This window comes from Rousettus aegyptiacus, unplaced genomic scaffold, assembly GCF_014176215.1.
Source record: "Rousettus aegyptiacus isolate mRouAeg1 unplaced genomic scaffold, mRouAeg1.p scaffold_m13_p_1, whole genome shotgun sequence".
Classification (NCBI taxonomy): domain Eukaryota; kingdom Metazoa; phylum Chordata; class Mammalia; order Chiroptera; family Pteropodidae; genus Rousettus; species Rousettus aegyptiacus.
Window position 1 is genome coordinate 27,364,882 of NW_023416284.1, and position 25,892 is coordinate 27,390,773.

Below are 25,892 nucleotides of genomic sequence, written 5' to 3' on the forward strand. Positions count from 1 at the left end.
GGGGAAGAATTTATAAACAAAAATTTAAGGGTAGAGAGAACAGAGAGTAGATAATGGAGTGGGGACAGAGAAAGGGACAATGAACATGGCAATGGAGAGAACTAGAGTTTAATGAAATAGACTTTAAAGGACTTTTTTAGAATAAAGACATTCTAATATATTTAATTATCTGCTAAGAGTTGTTGATCCTTCTCCTCACCCTCACCCACCACCCTACAAAGTCTTCACTCTACATCTAACTCATATTTAAGGTTAGCTAAGGGGTGGTAATCAAAAATAAGGGATTGTGTCCCTAGAGAGATGAGAAAACAACTACAAGAGAGCAGCAGGGAATGAGAATGCAATTGAAACTGAAAACTGGAGTGAGAGACGGCTGGTAGAAAAGTAAGGCCCTGGGACTTTGTAGGCATCTTAGAAAAGCATAAGAATGTCCAAAGGTATGGAATGGGGTTCTCAGCAGATTTTGCCTAGACCTGTAGGGGCAGGGTGGCCCATCTGATCTGTTTTTATTATGTGTGTCTGAATGAATTAATTTATAAGGAGGAACATAAAACTCTCCACAGGTCTTTGACTTGCATATCCTCTCCCTGGATGCAGATCTACACAGGAAGCAGAGCATACTAATGGGCAGGCTGCTTGGCAGGTCTGGATTTAAAAAGGAGATGCTAAATGACCAAAGTCTTCTATGGGACAAGTTGATACAGCCATAGCCACACCTGGGCCATCTTACGACAATAATGAATGAGATTATGGGGGGATCAAGGTCACAAAGTTATTAAGTAAGAAAGCTGGATTTGAACTCAGGCATATCTGACTCCAAGGCTTGCACTCTGTCTCCTCCATCACAGGGGCCTTTTCAGGGTACATCTTCTACAGTGTAGATGGCTTATGTCCACTTCAAATCACTATCTAAGAAGTGAAAAACACCAACCTGGAACGTGATCTCAGCCAATGCATACAGGGGCTCCCTGCAAGGTCCAGGGGTCTGCTCTGGCAGAGATCTACGATTTATGTCTGCATTTTGTTATTAGTTTTCTGCATATCTCATGTCCTTTTTGTCCCTCTAGTTCTCCTTTACTGCCTTCTTTTGCATTAAGTGTATTTTTCCTAGTATACTATTTTAATTCCTTTGTTGACTTTTAACTATTCTTAGAGTAATTTTCTTAGTGATTACTCTAGAAATTATAATGGACATTTTAATCACAATCTACCTCAGATTAATGCTAACTTAATTCTAGTAGAATAGGGAAACTTTGCTCCAATATAGCTCTATCTCCATCCCCTTTTTAGGCAAAGATTTACATGTGCTGAGAAACTTCTGAGAAATATGACAAACTATTTGCAGTTTAATTACAAATACCATATTAGTGAGCTGACAGCTCATTATTCGGTTATACAAAGTTATGATAAACCAAGTGCAAGGGTCATGATAAACAGGTTTTACTGATTTTATGCCTCAAGCTCTATATTCCCTCACATGTTATGTGCAAGAATAAAAACATACAATTATGTGTGCAATCACGGGGAAAGAGGGTGGTAACTTCAGCAATTTGTAGTACCTCAGAGCAGTTGTGCAAGGCTGGAATATATAAGACATTCAACAGCCCCTTGCATAGGTTCTGACGCAGAACTCATAGGTCACTAAATAATGGGATAACCTTCTTCGGCCAAGATGAGATTGAGTAATTCTTGAATGGTGTTTTGTTCATGGTCGCTGAGCTGTTGTTCTTTGGCTAGATTGAAGGCTCTCATGGCATATTCTTGTGCCTGGAATAAAATAGTAGTGACAAAAGGAAGTTGTCACAGGAAAGCATTACATTGGGAAGCCCCATTGGTGCTCAATCCCAGAAAAACAGGAAAAGACCCATTAGCTTCTCACACTGGCCACTGAGGTCTTATTGGAAACTTGTGGACACCCACTAGAGTCCTTACAGCTAGCCACATGTGTACTGGGTGGGCCGGGGGGCACCAGAAAAAAAAAAACCCACTTGGCTTGACAGACTAAGTATACTTTCTTAGCAAAGTGAGGTCTTTGCAGGATCTTAATCGGGGCCCTTCAAACCAACATTGGGAAGCACAGAGATGATAGGTAACAGAAGTAAATTGTCTTCCTGAGGGCCATGTAGCCTAGAGTCTTGACTTGGACAGAGGCTTCACAGGACATCTTGGCACAGACTATGGCTTTCTCTTCCCTCCCTCCCACCTTCCATCCCTTCTTCCTTCTTCCAATAAATATTTATTGAATGGTTACTGTGTTCCAGGTACTGTGATTACAGGCTGAAATTCCTGCCCCTGTGGAATTTACAATACAGTAGAGGAGAGAGGCAATAAATAAGACAAATAAGTAAAACACAATCATGTCTTAGTGATACATGCTAAGGGGGGAAAAAAAAAAGCAGGAAACAAGGATAGAAGTATCAGTGGTGGTAGTAGGTTTTACAGTTTTAGAGAGGGGGTCAAGAAAAGTTTCAGTGAAAACTGAATTAAGACCTGAAGGAAATGTGCCAATCTTGAGTAGATAGATGTATGTGTCCCTTTTCTCTAAGAACCTCTCACAGATCTAACACATTTAATGTATCTTGGAGTAACGAGTTCCTTGAGTATACAGTGGAGAACTGGACACAACTATAGAAGGGAGGTTTTTTCCCAATGTAAACTTGGAAATTCAATGGAAACGTTGCCGTGTTCTCTAACTACTCTTACCCCTGCCCCAGATAGAGTTAGTGTCCCTCCTTCGTGCTCTCATATGCCTTGGGCTTTGCTGCCATCTCTATCATGACCCTTTGACTGTGAGCTCCTCCAAGAGCTACCAGTACACAGGTGTTTAGTAAAAGTTTGTTGAAGAAAGGAAGGGAAGAAGGGAGAGGGAAAATGAATCTGAAATTTTCCATGTTGCCTGTATGGAATCCAACCAGCCCTCCCTCCCTCTCTCCTTGCTTGCTTCATTTTTCCCTATAGCACTTTTTGCTATCTGAAATTCTATTACACATTTATATGTTTATTTGTTTATCGTGAGGTCCCCTCTTAAAAAAAAACCTACATCCCATGGAGATAGGGAACTTATCTGGTAGTTCACCACTGTATCTCCAGTCCCTAGAATAGCAAATGTCATATGCTCAATAAATATTTGAATGAATGAATGAGTGAATCAGTTAATCAATAAATCAATAAACCTGAGATTTGTCACTTATTGTCTGTAAGAAATTGGGCAAATAATAGACCCTCTCTGTGCCTCAGTTTCCTTACCTGTTAAATGGGAATAATAAAACAGCTACTTTATAAGGTTGGTATGAGAATTAAATACAATAATTCATGTAAAGGCTAATGACTGGCATGTAATATCCACTCAAAAATGATTACCTTTTAAATTATTTCATGGTGATCCATTTCTGCCTGGATCCCTTCAGTAATAGGGAACGCACTGAGTGTAATTAGCGCTACTCCTCCATTCCTCCAAGGACTCCCCAGAGCCCTCCTGCCCTGCAGAATTTCTAGCACTGCCCCAGTCTCAGTTTACCCATGCAACCCTTTGAAGGACCCCTTGAGGGAAGAAAGCAATCCAGTTTTCATTATACAGACAGGACTCAACAGAAAACATCATAAGCATCTGGATTTTTTTGGAGTGAGGGCTTACTCAAGGGCAATTGGGCAATACAAAGCTGAATTCAACTGAAGGAATTTCTACCTCCATTTTAGACATACTGCTTTTCTAGGGAAACTTGCCTTTGAATAATTCATCATCAGGTAGTAAAGCATGACCAGGATTTTCAGAACAAAGATAGTTTTTCGGGGGGCTTTGTCAGATGTGGATTCTCGAATGTTCAAGACTGAAGTCAGGATCTGAATGGCTTCTGCTTCCTGGGCTTCATCTGTAGTGGAAACAGAAAAAAGAAGAAACAGGCTGGCAGCGGGCAGAGGGCAGCTGAGTCTACCCTCCTCTATAAGCACTGAGCTGTGAGGGCACCTGGCCTCCTGAAGCCTCCTCACAGGGACATGGCAGGAGGCAGGGAGTGGGAGAGGCAGCACAAACCGAAGCAAGTTTTTCAGCTGGAGGTCTGCTGCCATGTGCAGAGCAAGAAGCTGAAGTTTCGGGCAGCTCCTGAGCTCTACCCAGCATGTCATTATCAGAGTAACCTAAGAAAATGCTCATTCCTACAGGTTCCAAGGTTACTAAGGTTTCTCTCTTTCAGAGTCCTGAATTAGCTCTTAAGGCTCTCAAATACAGTGGATTTTTCATAGCGGGATCCCCTGGGCCCAACTCAACTTCCACTCTATAGCAAGAGGAGGAATCGAGGGCTTCTTGCAGCACCTTAATTCTTCTCTCCCAAATACAAAGATGCTTAAGCAATAGCCTTTCTGCTTCCTCCAGGGAAGTTGTTTACAATTTCCCCCAGTAGTTTTTGGTCCTACTTTTGTTACCATGTATTGACTTATTATGAGTTATTATGGGCCAGATACTTAAAAGTACTTTTTAAGTACAGTAAATCCTTGAATAACATTATTTTGTTCAACATCATTTCATTATATCATTGATGAAGAAAGAAAAAATCAATTCCCAGCTGGGGCCACTGTCTGTGTGGAGTTTGCATGTGCTCCCATGTCTGTATAGGTTTTCTCCTGGTCCTCTGTTTTTCCTCCCATATCCCACATTAGGTGACTGACGTGTCTAAATTGTCCCAGTCTGAGTGAGTGTGGGGTGCAAGTGGCCCTGCAATGGAAGGGTGTCCTGTTGCCCTGAGCTGCTGGGATAGGCTTCAGTCACCTGCGACCTTGAATTGGAATAAGCAGGTTGGAAAAGAATATCTTACCTCTTTTTATTAATCTTTCTTAAATATATGTATAGCTCACATTTATTTCATTGTTTAATATTAGAAGTGCTTTCAGTCTTTATTAAGAAGTTTGGTGATGTTTTTGTTACCAGAAATATACCTTAGAAATTTAACTCTAGTTTATATCAATAAGTCTATGGTAAAATTGGTATCATTATATGTCATTTTGCTTAAATTTGTAGTTTCCAAGAACTACCAACAACATTGAGGACGTGCTATGTTAAGCTTAGAGAAGAAGACAGAAGGGATATACACCATAATGTTAAGATTGACTATCATTAGTTATCTGTGATTTCCAAGTTTTCTGCTTTAACATGAACTACTTTTATAATGAGAGCTCAATAAAGTTATTAATATTTTAAGCCTTAGCTCAAAACATCTCCTGTAAGAAGTCTTTTCTCTTCAGCATCATCCTCACCTCCTCATTCTGAGGCTTATCTTGAAATATAATTTGTATCCATTGAAATTTTCTTTTGGTAATTCACATAGGTTCTATCTCACCAACTACACTGTATGTCTGTTTTGAGCACAAACTAGATCCTCTGTCTTTTTATTATTTCAGAGGGAATGTTGTACAGTGCTACTCAACCCTCAGACTTTGACTGAGCCTGGGGATGGAGAAATGAATCAGATGCAGTGCTGACACTGAGAAGCTCACTGTCCATAAATGGAAGAAGATAAGGCATCAGAACAATTGAGCAATGTGACTTTTGTGACAAGTCTACTTTGGCTTATGTGCTATAGAGGAATAACACATAAGAAATGGATGCTCTACAGAAATCATAGTATGCTCTAACAGGGCCCTTTTCTTCCAAATCTGTCCCATATTAACTCCCTAATAAGCTGTGTTCATGATGCTGGGGATCTGAATTCTGCTAAAATCTCTTCAATCCTCTGTCTCAATTTCTCCACCAACAATATGAGGAAGATGGCACTAATGTGTACCATGACAGGGATAGCAGCTTTCTCTCTTCAGGGCAAAGCCTGTGGATTAGGAGGGATGAAGTCGCTGCTCTGCTTCCCAGGATGAACTGCCACTTACCCAAGCCGGTGTCAGCCTCAAATCGTTTGCCCAGTAAATCTACTTGTTGGATGCGAGCCTGTGAGAGGACTTGATAGTGATCATTCAAATATTTATTCCAAATCTCAGAGACCTGTTGAGAGAGGAAATATGATCAGACAAGTAGGCCAGACCTTAGCCATTGGGCCAGACAGCTTGGAGGGCAGTGCCTCTGGCCAGGTTTCCTGACAGTCTTCAGACTCCCATTCTCACTGTGTCTGGAGGCAGGGGTAGCCTTAGGAGTGCACACAGGCCTGGCTAAAGTGAGTACGACAAGTGTTGGGCTACAAAGGGCATGTGGCAGGCTGACCTGGGGACAACCCTGTTGGGGTTTAATAACAATGGCTACCATTTGTTTGAGCACATACAACTAAACCTTTACATCCTCACGACACCCCCATTGAGGTCATATTCTTCTTATTCCCATTTTACAGATAGATAAATTGAAGCTCAGAAAAATTAAGATCACACTTGACTTTTGTAAGAGCTGCTATGTTGCACAGCCAGGAATTAAATTCAAATCTGTCTGACTCTGAAGCTCACTCCTTTTCAGCTACACCACAGTGCTTTCTCCTCACAAGTGGGTCTAAAATACAAATAAAGAGTCACAGCATGAGAGCCTATATTACACACAGAAATGGTTGCTTGCTAAGTGAGGTGTTACTGTATGAACATAACCAATATACTAGAAATAGTTTAAAATCTTTTGCATGCAAAATTGGAAATTTCAAAGTACTTTCATGTTCTTTGTTCCCTTCGTATGACCTTTCAACAATAATTTTCCCTTAAAAATCTCATCTTCTCTATCACACACCTCAATATGCCCATATTAGCTTGGATCTGTGGATATGACAGAGCATATATATGGAAGTCTATTTGGAGCATTTGACCCATCACTTATTATTTGTTAATTGCTCCATGGATGCTAAGGGCTAATCTATTTTGGTAGTAGAGAAAAAGGAAAGAAAAGCGGAATATATCATGTATCAGCCTGTGTGAACTTGGGCAAGTCACTTCATCTCTTGATGCCTCGAATTTCCCATGAATGAATCAACACCAGCTGTGAGATAAGACCTAAGTGTCAAGGCTCAGCTCCCATATTCTCCAGCTCACCTTGGTGTACAGCGTGTCTGCCAAGTCCAACTTATTAAGACCATAGAAGATATTAGCCAGATGAAAGTAGCCTCCTGAGGTCCTGATGTCTTCTGTTCCGAATGCACAACTGGCAAAATAAATCTATAGCAAAAGAAAGAAGGAAAGTGCTTGAACTCTCTTTGTAAATCATATATCCCATAAAAGACTTGTATCCAGAATATATAGAGGACTTCTATAGCAGCCCAATTAAAAAATAAGCAAAGGATCTGAATAGACATATCTCCAAGAATGCATACCAATAACTAATAAATACATAAAATGATGCTTAACATTTTTTGTCATTAAGAAAATGAAAAATAAAATCATAATGAGATACCACTTCACACACACTAGAATGGCTCTAATCAAAAAGGTAGACTATAACAAGTGTTGTCAAGGATGTGGAGAAAACAGAACCCTCTTACATCGTTGGTAGGACTATAAAATGATGCAGCCTCTGTGGAAAACAGTTTGGCAGTTCTCGAGAAGTTACTATGACACAGCAATTCCATTCTTTGGTATATATCCAAGAGAAATAAAAACATCCTTACCAATACTGGTATACAAATATTCATAGCAGCATTATTCATAACAGCCAAAAAGTAGAAACAATCCAAATGTCCATCAACTGATGAATAGATAAACATATCATGGTATATTAATATGATGGACTACTACTCAGCAACAAAAGGAATGAAGTATTGATACACACAACAATATGGATGAATCTCACAATAATTTTGCTAAGTGAAAGAAGTCAGATGCAGAAACCACATATTATTCTGTTTATAGTAAATATCCAGAGAGGGCAAATCTAGAGGGTATGAGAATGAGAAATGACTGCAAATGGATGTGAGGGATCCCTTCAGAGTGATGAAAATGTTCTAAAACTGGATTGTGCTGATGGCTTCACAACTCTATTATAAATTTGCTACAAATCATCTAATTATACACCTAGAGTGGGTGAATTTTTTGGTATGTGTCAATAAAGCTGTGATTGTTTTTAAAATATTTCTTTAATTTTCAATTACAGTTGACAGTCAATATTAATTTCAGGTATACAGCACAGTGGTTAGACATTTATGTCCTTTTTTTCAAACCTAGGCTGAGTAATCTGAGCTTGGTCTATTTCTTCTTCTTCTTTTCTTTTTTACTTTTATTAGCATTTATTTGATGCTAAATTTACTCCTGGGCTATAAGTTTCTGCTTCTTCAGTTTCTTCTGCAATATCTTTTTCTTCTGTGCAACTTCCTCTTCTGGTTTAGGAACAATCTGCTCTTTTTCAGTATGGATCATCTCAGCATGGCAGGGAGAGCTCAGGTAGGGGTAAATCAGTCCGTGAGCTTTCTAAGTTCTGCACTGCATTTGGGGAGCTTTGTTCACCTGGATGTGCCGAATGACCAGAGAGTCTACATCTAAACCTTTAAGGTCAGCATTACTCCCTGCATTTTTAAGCATGTGAAGCAAAAATTCAGCACTCTTTTTAGGCCACAGACCCTGTGTCCAGCCCCATTGTTTGGCATGGGCATACCTACCAACTCCACCATTGTAACGACAGAATGGCACACACATTGCTTCTGTAAAGTGACATCCTTCAGATATTTGATGGCTTTTTGGATATGCATACGCTGAATGGCCTAGGCAGTTTCATGGGTGTTCTTAAAGTGGACACGGAGATTTGAACCTCTTGATTTGCCTGAGTTTGTGGGGTTTTCTGGTTCAAGTAAATATCAAGCCATTTTTGGAGGTCACCTCAGGCCACTTACAGAAGAGCTGAGCTTGGTCTAATTCTTAACAGTGTGACTCAGCTCAAGACAGAATGAGTCTCTGCCTAATTTGTCAGAGGGTGTAGAGTATATTTGTATGAAGAAACAGATGAAGAAGTGTATCAGTCAGGCTCCAAGATGGAAATAGATGGTACCCTCAAAATTATTTCCCAAAGATAGCTTAATGAAAGAATTATTCACAGAGATACAGAAAGGTTTAAGGAATCAACAAGAGCTAGTGAAGCACTAGGGATTATCAACAGCAAGAAGTTATTACCATACCGACTCCTGAAAAAGCAAAGGGACGAAGCAGGGTTACCAGGACCTAGCAAGAGCTACAGCTACCGAAGGTTTCCTGACAGGAGCTGTGGTAATGGAGGAACACTGGCCCTGCTGGAACTGGGGTGGGGCAGAAAGGCAGCAGAGAGAGTAAATATCCCAATCTCTTTCTCCTCTCAACCTCACTCTTCTGCCACTCCTCTCACTTTCCATACTCAACCAAAGCCTGAGAGCAATGAAGTCCAGGTTATAGCGCATGGAGGTCAGCCTCCCAGGGCAGAGTAGGGCAGAGAATGGATTTGGCATAAGGGGATATGAAGACTAACCAGCACAAAAATGTTCCCAGTGGATTTACGGGCATTGTGCAAGTGGCCACCAACCAGAGGGAGGGTTGCCCAGTGCAGAGGCTGAAGAGAGAACCAACCTGCATAGAGACTTTAGTCTGACCCTTAACTTCATTCAGATTTCTCTTCTCTTTAGTAATATTGCCCAATACTGAAATCCTAATAGAAACCTCATAAATTTTGGAAGAACAGCTCAATCATTACTCTCATCATCCTATCTAATATTTGTACAGAGTTTTATAGCTTATAAAAAACTTTCGTATACCACCAGCTCATTTAAATTTAATAACCACACTCCAAAGTGGACACATTGATGTTATTTATAAAAATAATAGCCAGTATTGCCCTATTATTTATCTCTGCAATGACCCAATGAGGCAGAGATCATTTTATGATTTCTGTCTTATAGGTGATGAAATAGGTTAAATAATAGTCAAATAATATAGAGCTGGAAAAACTATAGAACTAGAACTAGAAGTAAAGCCCTTCTCTTAACAGCACACTGTTCTGCTTCCCTCAGAGCAGTGGAAGCTTGGGGAAATGAAGTGACCTGGCCAAGGCTCCACAGCCAGGAAGTGGAAAGGCTTGAACTCAAGTTGTTAGAATTGTGTTCTTGCTAATACCCCACCAGTCAGCTGTAAACAGGAAGTTAGAGAGAAATGCTCAGTTAAAAACAACAACAACAACAACTAAACAGAGCTGTTTTCAGAAACATTTAAGTGTTATAATTTAGCTTGTTTACATCGTTGGCCAGATGATAACGGGCTTCCTCGTAGTTTTCCTTAGCCATACAGAGAAGTCCCAGGTTCCGATGCAGTAAAGAGTGGGTGGCATAAGAACATTCAGTTGATTTGAGGACTGTCCACTGGGCTTGGGATAGATACTCCTCAGCCTGGACAATGCGGCCCAGACCTGCCCGAAAGAAGGAAAGAAGGTTATAATTCATACCCTGGCCAGAGAACGTAATGAAATATGTCATCATACATTTACTCATTTATTCATTGACTCAAACAGTTATTAACACACAAAAACTCATACATGAATGTTCATAGCAGCCTAATAATAACAGTCAAAAAATAAAAACAAATGTCCATCAGGTAATGAGTAGATATGAAAAATGTGGTTTATCCATATCCATGAGTGGAATATTATTCAGTTATGGAAAGGTATGAAATACTGATACACACTATAACATGATGAACATTGAAAACACATTGCTAAGTGAAAAAAAACAGACACAAAAGTCCACATACTGTGTGATTCCATTTATATGAAATGTCCAGAAGAGGCAAATCCATAAAGACAGAACAGATTAGTGGTGGCCAAGGACTGTGCATATGAGGAAATGGGATGTGACTGCTAATTTGGGTATGGGGTTCCATTTTGTGATAACTAAAATGTTCTGGAGTTAAACATAGTTATGGTTGCACAATTTTCTGAATATACTAAAACCACTGAACTATACTTTAAAAGGGTGGATTATGTGGTATGCAAATTGTGTTGCAATTTAAAAATACATGTTTATTTATGTACCAGGCATTGTATTGAATGATAGGGACCAAAAGATGAATCAAAGCCATTATCCTTGAAAAATTTATAGTTGAGTTGGGGGAATGAATATGTGACATGAAAACAAGTATATTCATAACATAGTGTAAGTACAACAATAGTGGCTTCATAAGGTTTGGAAGTGACAGAGAGTGTTTCATTCTATGGGTAGGGTGGACAAAAACAATGGAGTGGGGAGAGGTATGGTCAGTACTTTGGACTGAATGTTGTTTCCTCCAAAATTCATATGTTACAACAATCCCCAAAGTGATGGTATTTGGAGGTAGGGCCTTTGGGAGGTAATAGGTCATGAGAGTGGATACCGTATTACTGGGCTTAGTGCCTGTATAAGAAGACACACAAAAGATGATCTCTCTTGGCCATGTGAGGATATAGCAGGAAGCTGGCTATCTACAAGCCAGTAAGTAGGCCCTCATCAGACACCAAATCTGCTGGTAACTTGATCTTGGACTTTCAGCCTTTAGAACTGTGAGAAATAAATGTTTTTTGTTTGAACCATCCAGTCTATGATATTTGTTATGGCAGTGGAGCTAAGACAATTAGGAAAGTCTGAGCTGGGTTTTGAGAATAAATAGAAGTTTTCCAGATAGATGAGGGAGACAGCATCTTAGGCAGAGGTAACACATATGCAAAATCATGAAGCTATGAAGTAGTATGCCATATTCAGAGAACTATATATATTGTGATGCTGGAACACAAAATGTGAGGGACAGAGTGACAGGAAGTGAGGATAAATGGGTAGGCAGGGGACAGATTATGAATGGCTTAGTAGGTCATGCCAAAGAGCTTGATGCATGTGGATAAAAATGAAAGGATTTTCAGAATGAAATAATTAGATTTAGATTTAGAAGTCTCGTCCAGAGCCAATGTTTAGGAGGGACCAGAGAGAAGGAGGAAAAGTGGAAGCTTTGCTAAAAGACTTTTGAAATAGTCAAGCACTGAAAAGAACCTGAACTAAGGCAGTGACTGAAGATAGATACAAAGACATTTAGGAGCTATAATAGACAACACATGGTTATTAAGCGAAAGTCACCTTTATTTCTAATATTCTTATACTCTTGACACTTAAAACTTTTTGTTTAGCTGTAAAAATACATAACAGCTGCCTGCATCCCTGCTTGCCTCTTAGGGAGCTTGTCAGAACTGAATAGAAAACTACTGACAGCCTTCTGCAGAGCCAGAGGCACGCTGTGTGTGTGAAGTATTTCATGTGATGGCTGCTGCAGCAGAAATGGCACCACGGAAGGCTCAGAAGATGAGGACATGAACCCCTAGTAAGTTGATATTCTGTTCTTTGTCCTTCCTTTCCCAAGCCTAGTTCAAAAAAAAACACATTATTTTATTTTAGGTGTAATGATTTGTCACTGAATTAAAGGAGAAATGAAGAAGAACCACCTACAAGAGGAAGTACGTAACTTTGCTTGACTGAAGCTCAAACTAACATGAGAAACTAATGTGGGAAGATTCTAGATGAAAGCAAGAAGCCTTTACCCATGACCTGGCTCATGGCAAGTCACATTTTTAATGTGGGTTTTGTTATAAAATAAGAGCTTTAGACTGAGGTCCTCTCAAATTTAAAGAAGAGAATGACTCTTAGCTAAGATTGTTTTGATAGAGAAAAAAATTGGTAGAGAGTATTGACAGAGACTAGAAATTTTAAATTTTCTTTGTCCAGTTCTCATTCAAGGAGGCAATGCCAAAGAAGGATGGCTCCAAGGCCTAGTCTTACTAGTGTCTAAACAAGCATCGGTCTCAAAGGAAAAGGCATACCTGGGAAGAAAAAACTATGAGGCTGCAAATTCAGAGAATGGGATACAGTGAGGTGAGAGAATGGGCTGTTATAAGCAGGTCAGAACTAAGATTGTGACTAATAAGTGGGTACGTTCAGGTATGCCCTCTCATATAGAGTGCTTACTTGGAGAGTCATAGAGATAGAGTGGAGGTAGTAGAGATATAAAGTTGCCAAAGGAAGTGAGATTATCTAAAGGGTGATCTAAATAGTATGTGGAGTAGATAGAGAAAGCATAGTCCATTAAGGAGCAGTGGAACTTGCCTGAAGGGTGAGACAACAGGCTGACACTGGGTTAGTGGCAGATCTGAAAGACATTATGGGGGAAGATTTTGCAGGACTTGGTGATGAAAATAAAGGAACACAGAATAAAGCAGTCACAGACTATTTAAAGGTGTGGCTGTGGGGCTTGCAGGAGAAGAAAAGGAAATCAGTATTTCCTGAGGGCCCATTCTTTGCCCTATGCTATGCTAGGCCATTTGCATCTGTGATTTAAGTCTGCCAATAACCCTGTGAAATAAATATCTGAGGAGGAATTTACAGAGGAGGAAACTCATTCATTCAACCACATATTCATCTAATTTACTGAGTACATGTTGGTGAATAAAACAGGCATGATCTCTAACCTCAAGGAGCTTATAACCAAGTGGAGTACGCATACAATAAACACACAAAAGATGAAGTGCTATGAAGGAAATGAACAGAACGCAGTGATCTTAAAAAAGCAGGGAGAAACCTAGTCTGATTGGATTATTAAGGAACACCTCTCTGAGAAGGTGACACTTAAGCAGAGACTTGACAGTTGAAAAGAAGCCAGACATGTACAAGGGAGAAAAGAGCATTCCGGGCAGAAGGAACAGTACCTGTTAAAGTCTTCAGGTAAGAAAAAGCTTGATGCCTGGGATCACCCAACCAGTAAGAAAGAGCTGGAATCTGAACCCAGGCTCTCCTGGTTCCAAAGTGCTGACAACAGTGGAGAAAGGAGTAAGATGGCTCCTCTTTGAAGTGTTACTGAAAATATCATTTCTAGTTATTAAAATTCCGAAGCTTTACTTAAAAAAGGGGGGAGGCTGAATACCTGTTATTTTCCCACTCCAGTCTGCAGAAATCTGTAAGATGAGAAAAAGAAGCATGTGTACAGGAATGTGATTTATTTAGACTTTCAAAAAGGTTGGCAAGGTTTCAAATCAATGACTGAGGGAGTTATAATGAAACCTTCCATTTAGACTGAACTTTCTAGCTTGCAAAGCACTTTCACGTCCATTACATACAAACTCATTTAGTCCTCAAAACAATCCTATAAAGAGGACTCAGATTCAACGAGTGCTTACAGAATGCCCACTAGGTGTCAGGTATTATAAGAGGGGCTTTTGAGTCCTTTCTGGGCCCTAAGTACTGTTCTGGGTGTGAAGACACTATGATGAGTTCTGGTTCTCCCTGAGCTTATAGTCTAGTGGAAGAGAGAGACTTTAATCAAATAATCTCATCAATGAATGTATAATTATTATTGAAGTAAGTACCCAGAAAAAAGGAAGAAGTTTCTAACTAGGTACATAGAGACTTGACCCAGTCTAGGTGCATGGGAAAGTCTTTTCGACAATGGAGTGGCAACTCTTGAGCTGAGACCTGAAGGATGAATAGGCATTGGTTAGGTGAAGGGGAGGAGAGAAGTGGGAAGAGTGACTAGAGAAGAGCATTCCAGAGCAAGGAAGCATCACGGTGCTTCTGAAGAATCGAGAGAAGACCAGTGTACCTAAAAAGAAAGAGAAAAGAATTCAAGATAAGGTGATAGAAGTCATAAAGCCTGGACCCATAGGTTGCTTTAGGAATTTGGTCTTTATTTAGTGGAGTGACTTGATCACATTTTGTATAGAAGCCAGATTAGAGGGAGGCCAAAGATGTGTAGAGATCAGTCGGTAGGCAACAGTCCAAATGAGAGATGATAAGACTTAGGCCAGGGTGGCTCTTCCAAAATCCCAGAGCTAGCCAGTGTCAGAAATAATTAGAACCTGGGCTGTATTTCCTTGTCCAGTACTCTTCCCAATAGTTTTGAAGGAGGGACAGTCTAGAATGAGAAGTGAGACTTGAGTGGGGTGAGGAAGGCATTCTTGCAGTTATATGTTCTGGTATGTGGAGTCAAAGCCCAAACCAGTGAGGAGGTAGCCCATGCAGAAGACATAGTAGACCAGAAGGAGGAGTCAGAGCCCCAAGTTGAGAGGAGGGCTTCTGCAAAGGCAGAGGATAGAGTTGGAGATGGGAGGTCGGTTCATAAAAGGGAACTGATTAAATATGTAAACATATTAATGAAAAAAGAAGCCAGTATTTTCACTGTCAGAGAAAGGAACTACCAATATGGAATGGGAAAAAATTACATTGAAATTTGTGGTAGTTTTGGACTGGATTTGGTGTACTAGTATGGACCCATGGTCATATATATAAAGAGATATATAGATACAGATATATAAAAATAAATTTAGATGCAATGTATGTAGTAGGTATTTAAACATTATTATATTTATACATATTCCTTAACTCTGTCCACTGAGAAGGCCTGGGAGCAACCATATTCTAACAGCAATGCATATGTCTAGTTCACAACTCTTGGCTTCTTAATTCCATTTTCTACTAAAGAAAATCAAGGCTCCTTGGAGACATGTTCCAGAAGGCAGGAAAGTGATCAAAGAACAAAGGGGATGTGTCAAAGAGGCACAGAAGCCAGCCCGAATGGGCTGCCACTTACCAAATCAGGGACAGTTTGAGCATCCAATTAATGATAGTAAGGGAGTATATCTCATCAACTAAAACAGGAAACCAAGAGTCTATACCAATAAAAATAAATAATGAATATATTGAAAGTTTGATGAGAAATAGGATAGTTACACAGTTTCAAAATACCACCCCCTCCCCACACCCACACGACTTATTAATTGCAAAGAAGGGAAAGAGTAACTTTACAGAGAAGAAGTCTGGCAGATATCACCTTAATAAAGTAACTTAAATGATCATCATTAGTAATGGAACGAGAAGTTGAAAGCATGTGCCAACTTACAGGATGAGAAGACAGCATCATTTCTGTGATATTCCTGCAAAGATACATCACCTGTATCCAGTCATGAAGAAACATCAGAGAAACCCAAACTGAGGGACAGTTTAGGAAATAGCTGGACTTTAATATTTAAAAGTATCAAAGTCATTCCAAAATGAAGGAGACTGAAGATACATGGTAACGAAATGAAAAGCATGATTCTGAGCTGTATCCTTTCACTATAAAGATGCTTTTGGGGGTCACTAGAGAAACTTGAATGGAGTCTGGTTAGTAATTATAGTAGATAATGATTGTATTATGATTATGAAAGAAACCATCTTTGTGGAAAATACACACTGAAATATTCAAGGCATAGGGAGTCAGGTAAGCAACTTACTCTCAGATAGCTCAGGAAAAAAAGTTCTTTGTACAGCATTTCCAAGAGTTTTATTTTTTTAAGTTTATTTTTTTAAAAATAATAATAATAATAATGGCTATTAATATGTACGAAGTAGAAGTACAGTACCTAAAACACAGTAGGTGCTCAAAAATGTTAATTCCCCTCAAAAGTGCTAATTTTCTCCTTGTTGCATCCACCATGTGCAATGCTTGCCAAGTCTTTGCTCCCCAGTCTCAGAACTGCCTCTGCCATCTATAGGAGCAGGTTCCTATATTCCTATTTGAACTATGTGACCTTGACACAAAGATAAAGGTAGATACTGCCCTCAAGCTGAGTCAACACAATTCTTCCTTCTAAGAATTTAAAATTGAAAATCAGATGCTAATTAGTTTCTATTACCTACCTTGAACCTGGGGGACATATACATTCAATGTAAATTAAGCCACACCTGATATTTTGGGGATAGTTTTCTTCTGCAGTAGGCACAGGATAGAAGAATCTTGTCTGCAGAGATGGAATATAAAGCAAACTAGGAGAGAGAAGCAGAGATAAAAGAAAAGGCCCAAGAAAGAGAAACTGAGAGCACCAGCCTTAGTTTATTACAGCATTCTGACTCTAGCACCTCGTGAAGCCTCACTTCCCTTAGGACACTCCAGCATCCTAATAAATTCCCTCCTTTCACTTATGCTAGCTGGAGTGGATTTCTGTCAGTTGTAGACAAAAGTCCATGGCATCTCCTTCCCCACCTTTTGCCAACCTTTACAGCAACCCTGCTCTTCCACAAAAGTGGAAGGTGCCACTGCCAAGGCTAGACTCTTTGGCCACTGATACGACCCAGTATAGCACTTCACAAGGCCTCCAGGGGGTCTCAAGTCAGTTACACTTACCAAGGCTAGCCTCGGCCAACAGCAGGTAAGCAGGCACAAGCTCTACTGAACTCAGGCCGTGCACATTCATGCGGAAGCGAAGAGAATGCAAAGCTGCTGGGACAGCATCTTCATGTTTTCCTTCAAAGAGATATTTCTGGGCTACGGTGTAGCAGAATTCAATCAAATGCTTCTGTGGAAGAAAAAACTAGATCATCTGAGAAAGTCTAAAGGTAAAAGGCAATGGTGGATATAGGTACACCTGGAGAACTGGTTGAGGGCACCAAGCGAACCTGCCTGTATTCAGGTGGACATGTGACACAAAATAGGTGATATAAAAGGCAAACCTGGACTGTGAGTTCATCAACGCCCAGGAACAAGTGTCTTTTCATCTTTCTTAGTGTTTGGCATAAATGAATGCTCCATATAAAATTATTAAATAAATATCATTCTTATATTTATAATAAAAGTTTAGTTTAGCAAAGCTGTCATGCCTCAGGACAATCAAAAACTTTCTGCCTTTCTATTTGAGTTAATTTTGAGATAAAAATCTTATTTTTCCTTCTGGAGTTATCCTGCTTAGCTAATGTCAGAAACAACTTAGACTCTGTATTTTTCTAAGGCCACTCGCAAAGTGTCACAATATTAAAATGGATGAATCTGGTGTTTTGAGATTTATGGTTTATAAAGCACTATTTTTTTTTTAGAATGATCGAAATGCTATCAATGCCATGATAATAGTTTTCCTAAACTCTTTAATTTACTCACTAGTGTATTCATACATCCTACTATGTACCTATGCTTTCCTCACAGTATAGGTTTTATGGCTGAATTTTGTACCCCCCCGAAATTAGTACGTTGAATCACTAACCCCTAGTACTTCAGAATGTAACTACATTTAGAGATAGAGTCTTTAAATAAGTGATCAAGTTTAAAATGAGGCCATTGGGATGGCCCCTAATCCAATCTAACTGGTGTCCTTATAAGAAGAAATTTGGACACACAAAGAGACACCAGGGATGTGTGTACACAGGGGAAAGACCATGGAAGGACACAGCAAGAAGGCCCCCATCTGTAAGCCAAGGAGAGAGGCCTCAGAAGAAACCAAACCTGCGGATATCTATCATTGACCTTGGACTTCTAGCCTCCAGAACTGTGATAAAATAAAGTTCTGTTATTTAAACCCTCTCCCTTTCCATTTATGGTATTTCATTATAGCAGCCCAAGGAATGAATATAGGAGGTAGTTGGTAACCACGTGGAAAACAAGCGACTGAATGGTATTGGGGACATAAAGACACAAAACAAAGTCTTTGCTCTCACAGAGGTTAGAGTTTAGTGATCTCAACTCAGTACACCCCTTTTCCTGGGCAGTTTCTCTGCACCCGTGAGTTAACCCTGCAATCATCTGATAGATAGGCCCTACCTGCCGCTGCTGCAGCTGGTGGAGGCCATGCTGCCGTTCTTCCTCTGAATTGTAGAAGGGCATTGAAGTGCGCAGTGGAATCAGGAGCTGACAGATCTTCTCATGGATGCTTCTCCAGTCGGCTCTTTGATGAACCACACCACTGAAAATAAAAACACGAACTTCATCATCTTTACTTTGGACTGATTTAAGATTCTCTTGGCCCTACTCCTGGCCTAGCCCTAGAAACTAGAAAAATAAGCCCAACACAAGCCAGGCAGGGAGTCCAAAGCCATTTCTGACACAAATCTTTTTTTCATGTGGTTATTTGATGGTGGAAAAACTATGTTGGGGTGGAGAGAGGTGGTAGAGGATGGCCTTTCTGCAGACACGGTTCACGTTCCGAAGTGACATGGTGATGCTGTGGCTATTCTGCCTTTGTGTTTCATTAATAACAACGAAAACAGCTTTAACTCTGCATTGTTCTAAGGTCGTTTTCAAAATATCTAAACTCTGAAGCTGAGGAATGTGAGGGTTTTTCCCTTGGGTTAGGAAAAGGTATTTACATTTGTTGAGGCTCTAAGAGACCTTTCCTATAAGCAGTGCCACCATGCTGCATGGTTCTGAAGAGCACCACTCGCATTGTCTTCCGCCTAGTGCTCCCGGAGTGCCTTTCACATAGAACGCACTGTGAATGACCCCACAAGCCCAGTGCTGCAGCAGGTGGTCTTACACGAAACTAATTAACTGTTTAAAAACTAAACAAAATCTGTTATTACCATTTTAAAGGTAAAGAAGCAAAGCTGTGGAGAGAATGAGTATTTACTCTAAGCCTGCACTCCAAAGCCACTTGTTTTTTTTTTTAGCTCTGCAGGGGAAGCACTGTGACAGTTTGGTATACAGCTTTTCTGACTGTTTTACATGCATATTTAGTATTTTTAAACACTTAAAATTAGACAGCACAGATGTAGAACATTTGCTTCATTTCAGAAAAATTCTATTGGGCAGCACTCCTACAGAGTATTCACTCCCATTCCTTAAACAATTGCCTCTATGAATGACTCCCAAATCTAAGCCTTCCTCCAATCACGGGTGGGTTTTTTTTTTTTTCCTTTTTAATTGACATATAATTCAGATACCATAAAATTCTCCATTTAAAAATGAACAATTCAGTGGTCATTTAAATATACTCACAAGGTTGTATAACCATGACCCTATTTATTTCCAGGACATTTTCATTACCAAAAAAAGAAACTCCATTCACTCTAGCAGTCACTCACATTCTTGCCTCCACCCACTGATGACCAAACCCACTAATTTACTTTCTCTATGTAGTTGCCTATTCTACATTGCATATAAATGGAAACACAATATGTGGCCTTTTGTGTCTAGCTTCTTTCACTTAGCATGCTTTCAAGGTTCATCTGTGTTGTAGCATGTATCAATGTTATTCCTTTTTATGGCTGACATTTCACTATATGGATGTATGGCTTTTTGTTTATCCACTCATCAGTTGAACTTTTGGGTTGTTTCCACTTTTTGGCTATTATGAATAATGCTGCTATGAACATTTACATACAAGTATTTGTGTGGATGTTTTTATTTCTCTTGGAGTATATACCTAAGAATGGAATTGCTGTGTCACATAGTAACTCTGTGCTTAACTTTTTGAGGACTACCAAACTGTTTTCCACAGAAGCTATATCATTTTACATTCCCCAATGTACGAGAGTTCTATTTTCTGTACATCCTCATCAATCCTTGTTATTTTCTATATTTTTGATTATAGCCATTCTAGTGTGTGTGCAGCATTTCACTGTGGTTTTAGTTTTCATTTCTCTAATGACTAATGATGTTGAGCATTTTTTCAGGTGCTAACTGGCCATTCACATATCGTCTTTGTAGGAATGTTGGTGTCATATCTAAGAACTGCTGCCTAATCCAAGATCACACAAATTTATAATTGTTTCCTTCTAAAAGTTTTACATTTTTAGCTCTAAAATTAAGTTTTTCTTGTATATGGTGTAAGGTGGGAGTCTGAATTCATTCTTTTGCATGTAGATACCCAGTTATGCCAGCACAATTTGGAAGGGACCATTCTTTTCTCAAATGAATGGCCTTCATAACCTGTTGAAAATCATTTCACCATAGATGTATGTGCTTATTTCTGGACTTTCAATTCTATTCCACTGATCTGCATGTCTATCCTTAAGGTAGTACCATGCTGTCTTCATTACCATAGCTTTGTAGTAAATTTTAAAATTGAGAACTATGAGTCCTCCAGTTTTGTTCTTTTTCAAGATTGTTTTGGCTCCTCTGGGTCCCCTGCATTTTCATATGAATTTTAGGATCGGTGTGCAAAAATCTTTGATAACGATTGCATTGTATCTGTAGATCAGTTTAGGGAGTGCTGCTACTTTAATAATATTGTCTTCCAATATGAATAGGGAATACCTTTTCATTTATTTAGGTCTTTTCTATTTCTTTCAACCATATTTTGTAGTTTTCAGTGTATAAGTCTTATACTACTTCGGTTAATTTTTTTTATTTTTGATGCTCTTATAAACGGAATGGTTTTCTTAATTTCATTTTCAGATTGTTCATTGCTAGCAAATGAATACAACAGATTTTTGCATATTCATCTTGTATCCTGAAACCTTGCCATATTCATTAATTAGCTCTAATAGTTTTGTGTGGCGGGGCGGGTGGCGGGGGGGAGAGTGTTCTGTAGGGTTTTCACTATATAAGATCATTTCATCTGCAAATAGAGGTATTTTCTCTCCTTCACGTCCAAGTTGGATGATTTTTATTTCATTGTCTCACCTAATTGCCTCAATTAGAACCTCCAGTATGATGTTCAATAGAAGTGGTGAAAGCAACATTCTCATCTCATTCTTGATTTTAGAGGGGAAAGCTTTTAGTCTTTGACCATTAAAGTATGATGCTAGTTTTGTGTTTCTCTATATTTTAGGTTTTGAGAACTATATGGTCTCTGTTGCAATTACTCAGCTCTGATGCCATAGCCCAGAACCAATCATAGACAATAATACATAGCACTCTCTCTCTCTTTTCTTGCTGCTGGGATGACAAATGCAATAATAAAGTATTTTATTTATAAACTGGGACTGCTATCATAGAAATTACACAAAGCATTTTTAAGGTTTTTTTTTTTTTGATAGACAATTACTGTAAACAAATCAATAACAGCACTTAACAGTCAGGTTATGGAAATACTGGCATTCTACAGGGTATTTATTAAATAGGGGCATTGGGGTAATTGTGTGAGCAATGGAAATATTAACTTACATAACTGCCTGATCTTTTGTTCCACTGAGAGTATTTGAAATATCTTGCCTTTCTAAATAAAGTGAGCTTTATTTATGTATTTGTGAAGTCTCTCTTTATTCATCTGTCTCACTCCTAACGCTCTAAACATGGCCAGGCATAAAGGAGTTGAAAAATATGTTTTCAGTCAGGGCTCACAATCAAGTAGCTAGTGGGGCAGACTTGTTGTTTTATTTGGCCATTATCAAGTTTTCAAAACTGAATTTGAATGTCTTTGGGCAAAACATTCATTCTCCAGTTCACCACAGATCCTATTGCTCCCTACCTTTGAAAACCACTTCATCATTTGTTTTCTCTTCCTGCCCAGTGTCGGCATTTTAATTTGTGTCCCGTTACATTAAATAAAAGGAAAATCATTGTGAATTACTCTTATCTATATGCTATGATTTGCTAACCTAGAGTACCGAAGCCTCTTTTACCTGTCTGTAATGTTTCACATACTTCAATAAAATTGCATTTTTAAGAAATTGTTCTATTCCCTGAAAACAATAAAGATATGCACACGATTACACAAAGTACATAAAATAAATGGATTTACAAGAAAAAAAATAAGGAAATTCACCAAAATATAAGGCTATTAATCTCTGGGTTGTCAGATTATAGCTTACTTTTCTTCTTTATTTTTTGCTTTTTAAAGTTTTTTTTACAGTGAGCATGAGTTACATCTACAATCAGAAAAAAAAAATTTTTTTGAAAAAAGAAATCTTTCACAAATTAAAGTTAACTGTTCTTCCTACTCTTTAAATTTGAGATGAGGAAAAAAGAAATAAATATTGAGAGGCGCTTGGTCCCAAGCATGGTGCTAGATGCTTTACATTCAACCATGAAAACTCTATGCGGAAGGGTATATCAAAGCCCCCATTCTTGAGATATAAGAAAATTGCCTCAGATTTATTTTACAGAAAAATCTTGAAATCTTCAGGATACAAGGATATAGAAATCTGGAGAAAAGAAGGGGAAGAGAAGACTTTAAAGAGAATTAGAAGCAGAGAAAGAAGACAAAGAAAATAATGGGAGATAAGTGTCTAGGAAATGATAATTTATTCATGCATTCATCAAATATTTAGTTTCAACTATTTCAAGGCACTTTGTTGGAGACTGTAGAGTGTACAGAGATGGGCCTGACAGATTAAAAGATAATATACACATGTCAGTCCTTCTACACATATTCAACATAATATCCTCCATTAATGGAACATAATAAAATTGAAATAATATGCTTGCCAACAAATAAAAAAAAGAAGGGAAATAAAAGCCAGCTGTGAGGTACAGAGTAACGCCAAAATGAATTGAGAGGAAGAAGGAATTGCTTCTAGTTAGGGAGATGAAGTGGAGAGGGGAAGGGGTGGATGCTCATCTTAGACAAAGGGGTCTATTCTTTCTGAGATCCAGTCTGTACTTAAAGTTATTTACTGACCATCTCTCCCAAGTGACCTGAAGGCTCCTCGATCTCTGTGTCCCTAACCCAACCTGTCACCCACTACCTCCTTCTTCTGTGTCCCTTGTCCCAGTTAATAGGTTTATTACCCATTCAGAAGTTCATTTATTTAACAAATGATCACTGCGTGTCTGGTATATGCGGGCACTAGGTATAGTAAAAGACACAGATATTAAACAAGTAAACACAAAAATATAAAAGTACAGGAACAGTGAAGAAAAATGTAAGCGAGGAAAATGAGAGAGGAGTATTTCGTTTGGGTGTTCTAGAAAGACGTCTTTGAAGAAATAACATTTCTGAGAAACTGAAGGATGAAAGGGAACTAGAAAGATTCATGGCTGAAGAGAAGGTTCCCAGCAGAAGGAACAGCCTGGGCAAAGAAACTGAGGGAGGAAAGGATTTAGCAAATAAGAACTGAAAGAAAGTCTCTGTAACTATATCAAGGAAAAGAGGGGGTGAATGTGGTAGGAAAGGAAGGTGGAGAGGTAACCAGGACTTTGTAGTTTCTGCTGCAAAGTTTAAATTGTATTCTAAAAAATAAAGTAACAGCAATGAAAACACAGATGCTATCCTTGCCTTCATGGGGCATACAGCCCAGTGAGGAATATAGGCCATTAAGCAACTGATTTCAATCTGTGTCATATGTGTTAGAATAGGAGACATATAAAATGCTGTGAAAGCACAAAGGAGGTACACTTAATTCAGTCTGAGAGAGGTATATTCACTGTCCACTGGGACCATTACAACTTCTGAATCAGTTATGAGCCTCCAGTTTCTACCTTCCAATCTGCTGTCATCTTAACACAAATGAGAGCATGTCAAAACCATCCATGGCCTCCCAAAGGGTAAATTCCAAACTCTTTGATTTCATGTCAGTTTGGCCCTAACCTTGATTTTCTTGGTTTAAACTCCTACTATCTATCATGATGATTTTCGAATGTTTTTTGACTAAACCCATAGTATGAAATACATTTTACCAGTACCAACACATATCCACATAAAACACTATGACGAATGTTTCTTTCAAAAGGCAATTCAAGTAGGATTACTCTGATATTTCTAATTCTATTTTCTCAAAATGCTAGTTGTGATTTAGACATGATCAACTAAAAGGTCCTGAACTGCGGTTTCAAAAACATTGACTGCTCCCTCCATTCCTACCTTTTCCACACAGCTCTCAATAAACTTTCACTTTTCACCAAAGCGGTCCTGATGTCAGGAGTGTCCTGATGTCAGGAGTGTCCTACTCTTCCTTCTTCATTGTTCATTTACCTAGCGATTTCCTACTCATCTTTCAAGACTCAGCTCAAATGTTACTTCTTCAGAGAACCTTTCCAAATATTGCTCCAGTCACCGTATTTCCATTCTTAGAGCCCCTAGGGAGTAGCACACCAGGAGTGACAGCACTTGTCATGCAGGATGCATTATAATAATTTTTTTTTTAACATGTTAGTCTAACGTAGGTTTCTGGAAGTCAACTGTTATATCTCAGGCCCTAAATAGGGTCTAATCTGAAACGTGGGTCAAGGGATGTTTATGCTAAATAAATGAAAACTGATCTCATCTTGTACTACCCCTCCCCGTCTTGGCTGTGCACCGGCCTTCTATCCCTCAAATGCGCCAAAGTTTTTCCTCCCTCAGAGCTTTACTGCGCTACTCTTCCCCCAGCCGTTTCCATGGTGGGTTGCTCCTACTTTTTGATCAGTAATCTATCCTCAGAGAGGCGGTCTGCCCAACTCCTCATCGCATTTCCTTTGTCTTTATAACATTCCTCAGTCACTGAAATTATCTTGTTTTCTGTTTGTTTATCTGTCTGCCGCCCGTTAGCTCTTAGAGGGACATGGTCTGCCGAGTTCCCTCAGTAACTTCAGCACCTAGAACAGTGCATAGCGCAGAGTAGGTGCTCAACACAACTGTTGGCGAATGATTGAGTAGAAGAGGAGGCACAGAAGTCTTAGGGACCTGTACTGAAGCCGCCTTAAGGGCACCCTAGCCCAGATCCGTGACTGGGAGAGAGGGAAGGAGCTGAGGAGCCCAAGTGTCACATTTTAGGGCCTACCAGTAATAAGTGACTGTGCAGGCCGTGCACACCCGCTCAGCCGAAGCTTCGCACACCTCACAGCAGAGCCGGCGCCCCTTGGGCACCGCCAGTGGGTAGATCACGTTCATGTTGTAGCCAGCTGTGTAGGTCTCTAGAACGGTTGCCCGGAGAGGATACGCTGGACGCCAGTGTCACATGACCACCATGGGGCAGCCTTGTTCCCAGAACTTCAAGGGCATGGGGGAGGGCGTTGCTTGACTAACACTTGCAGGGTGTTTGTGGGATTAAAAACAACACCTCTCCCCTCGCCTCCCAGCAAGTCTCAAAGATTAAATGGCTGGGCAATCTAACTCCAGGGGAGTCCAAGCGCAGGAAGGACTATACGGTAGCCGGTAACAGCCAAACATGGCCACTTTTCTACCCGGGGTAGGAAACTAACAGGAAGGCATATGACCCTTCCAGAAGTCGGCCCAGCCGACTCGCATCCGCTCACGGTCAATTTCGCCGGGGAGCTGTGCAGAACCAGGTGGCAATTCTACACGTGGAGAAACCCCGGACTGGCGTCCGGCGTATGGCACCGAACCGCCCCCTCATACGGAGGCG

The 25,892-nt window shown here is 39.6% G+C and overlaps 1 protein-coding gene and 1 pseudogene across 2 annotated transcripts; both read right to left on the reverse strand.

Moving 5' to 3' along the window:
• On the reverse strand, window positions 1–25,878 carry ZMYND12 (zinc finger MYND-type containing 12). Of its 2 annotated transcripts, XM_016139989.2 has the most exons (9): window positions 25,308–25,878; window positions 18,487–18,628; window positions 17,083–17,254; window positions 16,644–16,724; window positions 10,155–10,324; window positions 7,003–7,125; window positions 5,872–5,983; window positions 3,724–3,869; window positions 1–1,767 (listed from the first exon to the last, which is right to left on the reverse strand). In XM_016139989.2, the coding sequence occupies exons 1-9, from the start codon at window positions 25,415–25,417 to the stop codon at window positions 1,642–1,644; spliced, it is 1,182 nt and encodes a 393-aa protein (XP_015995475.1). In that variant the 5' UTR covers window positions 25,418–25,878; the 3' UTR covers window positions 1–1,641. The 2 variants fall into 2 exon arrangements, with proteins under 2 accessions (XP_015995475.1, XP_015995476.1); XM_016139990.2 differs by lacking the exon at window positions 16,644–16,724 and having other exon boundaries at window positions 1,258–1,767; window positions 25,308–25,871.
• Window positions 8,206–8,807, reverse strand: LOC107508301 (annotated as a pseudogene).
• Window positions 25,879–25,892: the final 14 nt, after the last annotated feature.